This window comes from Triturus cristatus, chromosome 9 (assembly GCF_964204655.1).
Source record: "Triturus cristatus chromosome 9, aTriCri1.1, whole genome shotgun sequence".
Taxonomy (NCBI): domain Eukaryota; kingdom Metazoa; phylum Chordata; class Amphibia; order Caudata; family Salamandridae; genus Triturus; species Triturus cristatus.
This window is the reverse complement of record NC_140592.1, coordinates 677,914,159-677,925,405: the sequence shown is the minus strand read 5'-3', so window position 1 is coordinate 677,925,405 and position 11,247 is coordinate 677,914,159. Positions and strand designations below refer to the sequence as shown.

At 43.8% G+C, this 11,247-nt stretch overlaps 1 protein-coding gene across 1 annotated transcript in view; it reads right to left on the bottom strand.

Moving 5' to 3' along the window:
- Positions 1–687: 687 nt before the first annotated feature.
- LOC146798483 (solute carrier family 22 member 20-like) overlaps positions 688–11,247 on the bottom strand; it is a 141,971-nt gene continuing 131,411 nt past the window's right edge. Inside the window, exons 9-11 of the mRNA XM_085625755.1 lie at positions 7,129–7,237; positions 5,629–5,832; positions 688–2,865 (exon numbers count right to left, since the gene is read on the bottom strand). Of these exons, the coding sequence (XP_085481881.1) occupies positions 2,748–2,865; positions 5,629–5,832; positions 7,129–7,237 (431 nt within the window). The 3' untranslated portion in view covers positions 688–2,747. The remainder of the gene's footprint in view (positions 2,866–5,628; positions 5,833–7,128; positions 7,238–11,247) is intronic.

The following is an 11,247-nucleotide window of genomic DNA, read 5'->3' as shown; positions in this document are numbered from 1 at the left end:
ACTACCTTCTGCCTGTAAGAAGGTGAAATTAGCAATAGGCAATATAATTAATCTAGCTGGTGGATGGCCGGGAAACTGTAACACGCAATTCTGATTCATTCCTCTGAAAAGAACATTGTCTTCCACTGTTCAGAAATGTGTAACTCATGGTAAACCTGTTTACATGTAGTGGTGGCTCCTCCGCTAAGGCGTAGGAGCGTCGCCCCACTGCTTTTAAGCAGTGTAAACAAAGGAAAAATAAAATGATAATAGCTGAACGTTATTATAATTTTATTTGTTCCTGTGGCTGGGGCAGGCAGGGCTGTTCCGATGAAAGAGCAGGGCAGAGGAGGAGTGGTTTGTTCACTCCTAAGTGCATATGACTGTGTGGCTGGCCCTTTTGGGTCAGCCAAACAGTCATGCGCACTTTGCATGTTCTCCAGGCAGGCTGCATTACAGCCTGTGTGGAGAACATGCCCAGGCTCCCTGTTACTGACTGAGCTTCGAACCACGACACTCAGACCAATCACAATGCTGCGTTGTGATTGGTCCGGGAAGCATGGGTTCTTTCTGGTTCCTGAATCCTGATGGAGGAGAGATGCGGCCACCCCCTCTCCATGCCGACCGCCACTGTCTGCGTGTTCTAGTTTATAGGCACATTCATAAGAGAAGCACACTCCATGTCGCAATCACAATTTTTTATTTCATTTTACCTGCACTTCATGAGTATTTACAATACATTTCGAATAAAATTATAATTTCAAGCTCAATTGTAATTATCCTGCAACAAATTTTTCTTAGAAAAACATAAAAGCAGAATTTCTTTTTTAACAGTATTTCAAAATGGTCGTTTGATCTACATTTTGAGCACTAACTTGTTTTATTATCTTTACCCTTACATCTTCTATAATTAAAAGATGGAATTGTACATGCTCACATTACTAGCGTTACCTTCTAGCTCATCATTTGTAATGTGCTGCTTTCAAACTTGAAGGACAGTGGTTGGGAATTGGATCTTTATTTGAAAATTAGTGTTGTTATCGTTAGTACATTAATAAACTTTTACAATTTGTGCTATCTTTTGTTTTACACATATTCTCAAAGTAGACAGATAACACGCCTTTGCCAGGGTATGTGCCCTGACTGACAGCTGACTAAGAAGAACAAAAATAGGCGCATGGAATGCTTGAATTAAGTTTAATGATTGGGAATTGATATGGACTTCATTCCATTCCATCATTTTTGGTCCCTGTGCTACTCGGATGGGGAACAGCAAATGCACATCAATCTTGCACTTGTGTCAAATGGCAATCCAGCCGCTGATTGGCCACACCCACTCTAAACAGGAACGCAGACAAGCCTGGACATATTTCAACCTTGTAGTCCCTCATCAGTGAGGTGCACATCAGTCCCTGGCACAATGAGCTACAGGATTGACCCCTAGTGCCATTATGCAAAACCAGTTACCAAATGGGGATCTCACAGTGGAAGAGGCTACCGAAAGGAGCCATTTTTTGAAAGTGAATATGGGAGTGTGACGGGTATTCAAAAATGCCTTACATTTTCCTTAAACTGTTGTATATCATGGACTCTAACACGTCACAGCCAGGCTGTTGCTTAGTTTCTGTAAATCTGGGCGCTAATAGGCAATTAAGAGGCGAATTGGCTTTGCTGTCCGAAATGACACAGCTTGCTCAGCTTGTCCCACAGTCTTCTCATCTTTTAAGATAACATTCAAGAAACTCACTGGAGATGCGACTGACTGCCCAAGCCATACTGGCCTTTCGAAGGGTTATGCCAATGTATCTTTGCTCGGTAAACATGCATGTTTGGATTTACTGGACTTTTTGTTGAAGCAAAGTTTCATCAGCTGGTTTAGCAGATTACATCACTTACGTTTTTTTGGGATACAGAGAGATGTTCTTTGTCGAAGGCAGCAGAAGTTCATCTCTGGAGTTATTGTTAGATGGTGAAAGGTTCCGAGGGCAAAATGTTAGCTTTCAATAAATAAACATAAGCAATATACAATACACTCACACGCTTTTTACAGTAGAAACGATAGATGCGCCAAGCTTCGGAAATAAAGTGACTTCTTGTACTCTAAACATTTACAAAGCGCCTTGAGGACCCTGGTTCTGAAGTGCTTGATCATGAGATATGTGCCTCTGTTTAAGAAAGAAATCATTCTCTGTGGTTCGCCTCTCAGGGTGTCATGCAGGCAAAATGAGCTGGCATTTGAGGCCTCCAACAGGCCTTAATTTCTCCTGGGAGCAGAAATGCAGACACGGGTGTGCTGCAGCGCCATCTCGTGGCTAGTCAATGCTGCCTCACTCTGTGCTAGAGGAAAAGGATGAAAGCTGACATCAGGAGAAAGTAACCCCGTGTGTCATTGCTCAGGATGTATTCCATTAGGGCGATGCACAAGTAAAGAGAGCAAGTGTTATCCACTGGCCAAGAAACATCAGTTGAAGATAACGTTCTGACTGGATGTTAAATCTGGCATGGCATCCGATGAGCTATCCTTATCAAAGAAGATGGTTTAGCCTTGACTTCGTTATAGTTTTGTTTTTTCAAACATGGTGTCTGCTTGGTCCATCATGCAGTAGAAAACACAGAATGACTGTTTAGCTCACTCGTATTTTACTGTGAATTGGTAAAGTAGTCTCTAACCCTAGGCCTAGAATAGCTGGAGAAAAATTTACATAAATAAGGTGCTTCCGAATGGAAATGCGGACATATTTGAATTCCAGTTAACCCCTTTCCGCCTCTCAAATTGTGTCCAACAAAGAGTTTTTCATGTCGCAGTCCTCTTTCTCTGTAAGTGCAATCTCTTCGTCGTTCAGTGATTTTTCAGGGAAAGTTTTGTGTTTCATGCGGAGATGGTAGCTAAGAGAGAAAGAGAGAAATTGGTAAATTGTCACAGAATGTTCCAAAACTGAATAGATCGGCATTATTATTTCATCAACATGTATATATTAGCCCCCTAAACTGCCTCGCGTGTTATGTGTGACATATTTCAGCTTCCTGCTATCCCCTCTCTTATCTGCCACATTCCTAGCTGAGCCCTTCGACCAGGAAGGTTTGAGACCTATTGTATCCTTTGACTCTCTGCAGAAACTGTGACTCAGCGAATCAGAGCCAACGGTGCAAGTTTTCCTGTTTTTGTTTCTGTAGAAATCTGCATAAGGGAAAATCTCCCTTGGGCATATTATCGCCACCCATGAAGCAAGCTAGAAATTGATACCCTCGCATACAGGGCCGGACTGGCTGTAGCGGGCACTGGGCGTTTCCCTGGGGGGGGGGGGGGGGGGGCGGGGCGTTTGGGTGGGGACCAATCTTGGATCCCTTGGGGGACGTTTTTGTTACCGGGGCTGGTTTTGCAGCATAGCGGCAGTGTTTTTCATGCGACCCCCCCTCCCCCGGCGGCCGGTCCAACTCAATTGCCAGGGCCGGAGTGCGTTCCTAGTCAGGCCCTACTTTCGTAGCCTTTTGGTCATGTGGAAGACGACAGATGTATCCCTATGATGTGGAGAGCCCTGCCATTTGCTTGTAAATAAATTAGGGCCTGATGTACAAAGCTTTTTACCAGTTGCAAACCCTTGGTTCACTAAACCAGAGGATTTCTGATTGATAAAAGGCATTCTTCAAATGTACTAGACCCATTTAGTGATTTGGAAAAGTATGGATTTAGAATTGGTTTCTAAGTCACTACCTGTATGGGGCATGTTTTGGGTGCCCCTTCCAAACAGGGATTCGGACCCTAATGTATCAATGTTTGCCACCATAATGCTGGTTCGAAACCACTGACCAGTCAGTGACTCCCAAGCTGGGGTGGTAACTGATTCGCAAAGGGAAGGAGACCGCTTTGGACCACTTCCTCTTTGGGAATAATGGTGGCAGATCCACTGAGAATAGGTCTGACTTTCGTTTTCAAAAACAGAAAACTTTTTTTAAAGCAGCCCTGGTTAACTTAAGGAACTCAGGCTGCTTAAAAAAAAGATTTTAATTTTGGAAACCAATCATCGGGATGGTGGACTACTGTTCTTTGCAGTTAACCCGTTCCTGTGATTCTAGCCAATCACAGTGGGGTGCAAATTGTAACCTGCCTAATGAATATTAATTAGGCAGGTAGTTCTGTGACCCCCGTGATTCAGTATTTTGTGAACTGACCTATTAGTACAATTGTAGGCTCGCAAAATCAGATCGCATCCACAAAAAGTCGGTGCCCGCATTGCAACCACTTTTTGCTAAAGTAATCTTCTTACATCATGACCTCGGTCAGGTGTGCCAGATTAAACTGGGAAAAGACTGAGAGGTCTGGTTTGCTTTTACTGTTCCCATTTTCCTGGGTAGCACGTATCGCTACCAAATTCTTGTGGGGAGTAGCAAGGGATTCATCTTTTTATTTCAGTGTAAATCCTCTCCATTGTATGCATAAATAGTTTTGCAATAGATTTGCTGAAGCTCTGGGATGGAATAGGCAAGTGATAAAACCCTTATGGTAATCTTGTTTCTGAAAAACAAAATATATAGCAGCAGAAATACAGTTCATTCTGCATTCCCTGCCATATGTTTTCATATATTTTTGAATCTGTACTACACCTATGTAAGCAGTTTATGCTGGCCCTGTTGGCAAAGACCACAGAGGCCAGATAGTCAATGGGAATGGCCATTAAACTCTTTCTCACCTGCCTTGACCAGGTTCTATGTGCCCTGATGAGCAACATGGGAAGCTCGCAAGTCTGTGACGGACTTGATGCGTGGTCAGTCATTAGGAATAGCATTCTATACAATGCATGTGTTTACATCGCAAGTCGTTACAACGATGCGTTGTTACATCACATGGCATTACAACGCAAGTTGTAACAACGACTTGCGGCAGCAGGCCGCTGGAGTTTGGAATAGTATAATTTACTTTTCCAACTCCAGTGTGTGCAACAGTAGGGAAGGTGTTGGATTGAAAATCCAACACCTTCTGCCCCCTACCGCAAGTCGTTGTAACGACTTGCGTTGTAATGGCATGCGATGTAACTACGCATCGTTGTAACAACTTACATTGTAAACGCATGCATTGTAAACGATGCATTGTAAAGGTTGTTTCCCGTCATTAGATGCATCAGATTGCCGTTGTGTAAAGCACCAGCCAACAAAGAGTAAACACTGCATATTTTATCCACTGCAGACTGCAGCAGATGGGAAAGGGCTTTTATAAACGTTTTGGGATGCAATAAAACCTTTTGCCACAAGGGGAGGTGTCTTTTAGGCCCCTATTTTCAGATAACACAAGCCCCTTTTATGGGCTCAGGTCCGTTCTAGACCAGCTCTAGATCTAGCAAACCCAGATCTTAAAGTCTTTGAAGGGCCTAGACGCCTTTCGGTTTGCAGAAAGAGTTATACCTGAAAACCCTTTTAGCTTCATCTCATAAAACAAGTGACAATGCCAAGAAGTACCTGAGAATCACGGTATGTGACAGCTTTATAGAGTAGTCAAAAGATTCTACTTTGTCAATTTAAATGCCCAACCCTAACACCACTAATCCTGCTTGATTGTAAACCTTTCTGTCGGTCAGTGGATGAACAGGAAAACATTCCACTCCCTGCCCTTCAAAATCTCTTCCCAGGGAATCAGCAGACTGGCCCCCCGCTTACCTGTTCTCCACAGCTTCAATGGTGTCGGGCAGCTGATGATTGAGCGTCTCTGTTAAGAAGCAGACCCCAGAGCCAGCCAGTACTGCAGCCAAGCCATAGATCAAGGGAGGCACAAATGAAGCATACTCGCTGACCATCAGGACTAAGGGGGCAACCATTGCCCCTATGCGGGCGAACATGGACACGAAGCCCATGCCGGTCTGCCTGTGAGGGAAAGTGACACAAAGACCAAAGTAAGACAAAGAAGACTGAAGATAACAAACAAACCCATGGTGCACAGGTGTGGGCAAGCTCACTGAACCACTTAACTCCCTCAATATGTTTTTAAAACTTGGAGGGTTGTTAACTAAGGATTTGAATATGGAGCAAACAATGAAAAGTTTTGCATACATTTATGTGCAGTATAATAGCCCGCAGGTGTAGTGCAAATTTGAGCAGTGCACTGCAAGCATCTGCACAACCCTTATTAATAACCCCCTGAGTGTCAGAACGCCTTTGTATCTTCAAATGCAGATTGTCTTTGGGTGCTTTTTGTAACACACTTGAATAAATCCCACCATTGATTATCATTCTCATATTTTCATATAGCCCAGTAGTAGTAGAACATTGGAATGTTGAGAGCTCTATTGAAGACAAAGGAGCAGCAGTGGCCTGTATAAACTGATGTAGGTCATCTGTTCTCAACATTACAGTGTCCTAAAACAGTCTCTCCTTTTCTCATTCCCCTTCCTCTCCAAAATATATGGATTTGGCAGGAGAAAGCGAAAGGAGGACCCTGTGCTGCTGGGCACAAAGGATCCTTCCCGCATTTTCCTCCTGTAGCTCTTAGTGTCACTGGAGACTAGGAAGGAGGGAGGGGGATTTTGCTCAGCTCCTTGGTAGCTTAGCTGAGCCCGAAGCGAACCACAGGCTGACTTCAGCCTCCTTTCACAGCTATTGGTGTGACTGGACCCGCACACAGCTGTTATCTGTTGAACATTCACAGCTATAGCTGTGAAACAAAAGCTTGGAAGCCGCAGGGGTATGTGGGGATTTCAACACAAACAGGCTCCGAGAGACCTTTGTTTTTCTTTAATAAGGACATTCTGCTGTCATGGGGCAGAAAGTTCTAATAGCCTTATTGCACACTGTAGCAGGCTATAACAACCATTAAAGGCCCACTCCCTTGTTAAAGGCCTGAGACGAATGCTGGAGCTGGCCTTTAATGACCAGTATAGCCCACTATCCGGGGGCCATATGGCTATATTACAACAGAATAGGAACCATGTATATTCCCATTCAGACAGCTATCCTTGAGCTAGAATTGGTCTTCTGGGAAGCCCTTGCAAATCCTCCTGACTGTGTCCTGGTGCGGTTTGCTGATACCAGTGCAGGTGTACGTCACAGTGAACCCCATCATACATGGTGAGCAGAAAGTTACCAAGAACCCAATATTCATAGATAAGGCTCTAGCTAATCAAGGAGCAGAGGGATTGGATAGGGGCAGCTGTCCATGCATACCTGATCTCAGTAGGATACAGCTCTCCGGAGTAAAGGTAAGCACATGTGAAGGCACTGGCCAAACAGCCTTTCCCCAAGGCCGACAGCACAGTACGTAAGCTTTTCATTCCTGTGTAAAATGCACAATAGAAGAATTTAGTGCATAAGAATAGAGAGTGGTCCTCATTCAAAAAACCTAATTTTCTGCACTGTGCCGATCTGGAAAAGGTACATTTTGTGTGTGTAAACAATGGACTTGATGTTAACAAACTAGCTTGCATACATGCATCTTCTCACAGTGGAAATTTGGTTCTCAAGCAAATGCCAGGAAGCATGGCAGAGGTAAATTCTCGTTGTTCTCTCATTCACAAAGGGATGTACTCAGGGCTTTAAGTGGGCCGGGTTGCACTGGTGCTGAGCACTGGCAGTTTTTCAAAGGGGGCCTCGAAACGGGTGTCTATCGGGCTCTATTTCGTGCCCTGGAACAGGCGGTCCGTTTTTGCCGGACTTCAATAACACCAGGCACAATGATGTGCGCATGCTCACACTGCTCACTTCTACCCCGTGGAACAGTTACGGCATGACGTCATGCCAGGTGAGCTTTGTAGGGGAAGGGAAATCCTTTAAAGAGTCCTTTCTTTTCTCTCTGGATTTCCCTTCTCTTTTTGAAACTCAGGAGCAGCAACATTGTTGTGGTGTCACCATCGCTTTAAGTGGAAGCTTTTTCGATATTATATGTAAGCCATAGTTGCTGCTTATTTATCTTATGCAACTAGCTACCACTGACAAAGCCAATAGTCCTGACTTGTTGTAGGTATGTTACTTGTTGTATCATATATCTGGATGCAATGACATAAACAGAAAAATACAAGTCGGGCAGCACCCTATGCTAAGCACAGATTTTTAGCTGACATTTTTTAAGCCACGCCCTTAATTACATTGGCCACGCCCCTTTGAGAGCCCCCCTAGTTTTTTTCATCCCACTTAAAGCCCTGGATATACTGAAAGCTGCACCTGGAACAGTTCATCTTCCTTACTAGTTCTGTACAGGTACAGTGCTACCCAATAGAAGAAACAATGCTAGAAGGTAATAGTAATGAACCATGTGCTTCTCTCAACTGCCCTTGAAATTCATGAGCAATGGATTACAGACGTAAACTCCCAACCTTAAATTAGAGGTCAGAATCTAATTCTCCATTATGAGATTTTTATAAAAAAGTAGACTATCTCCACTACCTGCAGGATCAGAGAACATATACATTTTTAAATACCGTTTAAAAAAACATCCCTATAAGAGTCAATGTATTCAGTCTATTTTATGAATGCTTCAACCAGCCAATCCAAATGAACAAAGTACATTGACTGAAAAAAATATATTTTCTGTACTGCGTTTATACATGAAAAGAAAGCAGGAAATGACATGCTACACTTATGGGCAGTTGTACTAAGTACAGGCCGTAAAATACTGGCCACAATTTGGGAACAGTTCAGTATTTTGCAAACCGATCTATTCACTAATAGGTCGGTTCGCAAAATAGCAAATTTAGTGGGTCTAAATCTAACCTACCTCTTGAATATTAAAGAGGTAGGTCGCAAATTGTGTCCCCTACAGTTCACAACGTTCACAGAGATGGTGGCCTGCCGGGGCAGCAAACTACCATGTCTGTGATTGCTTTTAATAAAGAAAACCTTTGTTTTAAATGCAGCCGTTTTTTCTGAAAGGAAACGGGACTGCGTTCAAAACTAAAAGTTTCTTTTTTCTGTTTTTTAAGAGGCGGCAGTGTATTCCGAACTCCTCTTACACTTTTTGGGTAAATTCGCAAAGGGGAAAGAGTCCTAAGAGGACTCTTAACCTTTTACAAACCTGTTACCACCCCAACTTGGGGGTCTGTTAGACTTGGCCCTCCCTGTAGGGTCACCCCCTAAACTTTTTGCCTTCAACCCTCCGGTTTTCTAAGCCCATTTAGGTTGGCTTTTAGGACTCTGTGTGTTTTACTTTGCTTACCAGTGCTAAAGTGCTTGTGCCCTCTCCTTCAAACATGGTAAAATTGTCTGACACGAATTGCCACATTTCATTTACTTGTATGGCCCTAGTAAAGGGGTAACACATGTACCCATGGCATGTAAATTAAATGCTACTAGTGGGTCTGCAGCACTCATTGTATCACAACTTAAGTAGCCCTTTAAAACATGTCTCAGGTCTCCCATAGCAGCCTATGTGCAGCTTTAAACTGCCTATTCGACTTGGCAAAACAAACCTTTGGTCAATCCTAGAAATCACTTATCAATACTTAGAAATCGCCCTAGGATAAGCCCTAAACAGACCTTAGGGCAGGATGCAGTGTAATTACAAAGTCGGGCATGTACTTTTATGGTTTACATGTCCTGGTAGAGAAAAACGAATACACTTGTTTTTCACTGTTGTGAGGCCTACTGGCCTACCTCTTCTGTAGGATAACATTGGGTTATCTTATTACATTTAATAAGTGATGACTTTTGTTTTGGAGCAGGTAGAGATAGCATGTTTAGTGTCTGAGGGATTGTAATTTAAAACCATATTTAATGGTAAGGCCAGATTTTAAGTCACAATTCTGAAAATGCCACTTTTAGAAAGTTAACACAAGGAGATGATGGAAGGAGCGCTGGAACGTTTCAGACACTCACCCCCAGTCAAAGATTCTGGTTGAATCCATCATCGTTCTTTAGCTCACTTCGCCACCTCAGTTCAGGCCCAGCTATATGCAAATCAGTCTTGACCCTGTGCCTCATGGGAATAGTCCAGCCCGAACTGCCAAGCCAGGTCTTCTCTGAACCGGAATCAAGCATTCTGGGACCAATTTAAGGGTAACACCCCTCATCAGACAGGCTAGCTTGAATCCAGTGGCAAAGTGAGCAAGGGGCACACGTCTGGGCATACCCTGACAACTTAGGGCAGAAAAAACAAACACAAGAAGATGATGGATGGGGCGCTGAAACTTTTCAGACAGTCACACATCTTGGTTGAATCCATCATCGTTCTTTAGCTCACTTCGCCACCTCAGTTCAGACCCAGCTATATGCAAATTAGTCTTGACCCTGTCCCTCATGGGAACAGTCCAGTCCGAACTGCCAAGCCAGGTCTTCCTTAAACCGAAACCAAACATCCTGGGACCAGTTTCAGTGTTTTTAGAAAGTTGACATTTTCTTGTCCAAAACATTTGATGCCTACAGCCTGTTTCCTTGGTCACATGACTACGTGTAGTTGGCAGATGGCCTTTGTGTATTCTTCTCAGAGAGTTCCACAATAGGGGGGCTAGGTGTTGGTAGGATGGGAGGGGCAGGGCTGTGCACAGCCCCACTTGCACTTCAAAGGAACTGCCTCAGCATACACAGAAAGAATTTAATTCTTTTATGAGTACAAACTTTTGAGGGCCAAGGTAGGGGGACAGGATATTCCAACACCATCGGTATGGGGGAAACTCTAGAAGTTCCTTCCACTTTAAAGCTGGCACAGGTATAAAATTAAGACCCTCAGATCCACTCTTCAGTTCAGTTTTGGACTTGTGGAGGACTCTCAGAGGGCTGTCCTGCTGCTTGCAGCATACTTCAGAGGACTGCCTTGCTTGCTGCTTGAAGGTGAGAGGACCATCTCCTTGAACCAAGGACTACCAGAGTGATCCCAAGGATCAGTTGGCTGACCTCCTGTTTTAAGCTGCGGGGATACAACAAGCTCCTGAGGCCTCCCTGCAACTGTCCAGCTGACCTGTGGCAAATAGCCCTACGATGGTAGGAATGCTGGAAATAGTCTAAAATACTGGCAGTCGCTCTGGTAAACATTCCAACCCATTGCTTTTTACTCACTGTGACACTTTAGACCGAAGCCTATGTTATGCAGCTCAGTGCTGACCCTGCGGGAATAGTATGTTTAAAACTGCAAATCAAAGCCCACTCCAGAAAGAAACACAAGCAATCCCAGGTGGGTTTCAGCATTATTAGGCCTCATCTGTCAGGTGCAGCTCGGATTCATTGGCACAGCAAGCAAGGGACCCATTTCTGGGCATACCCTTGGCGACTTAGGGAATTTGGGACGGACTGTTCCCATGAGCACTTTGTATAAAGTTTAGTCAATTGAATTTATATGTTAAGTGTATACATTTTAAT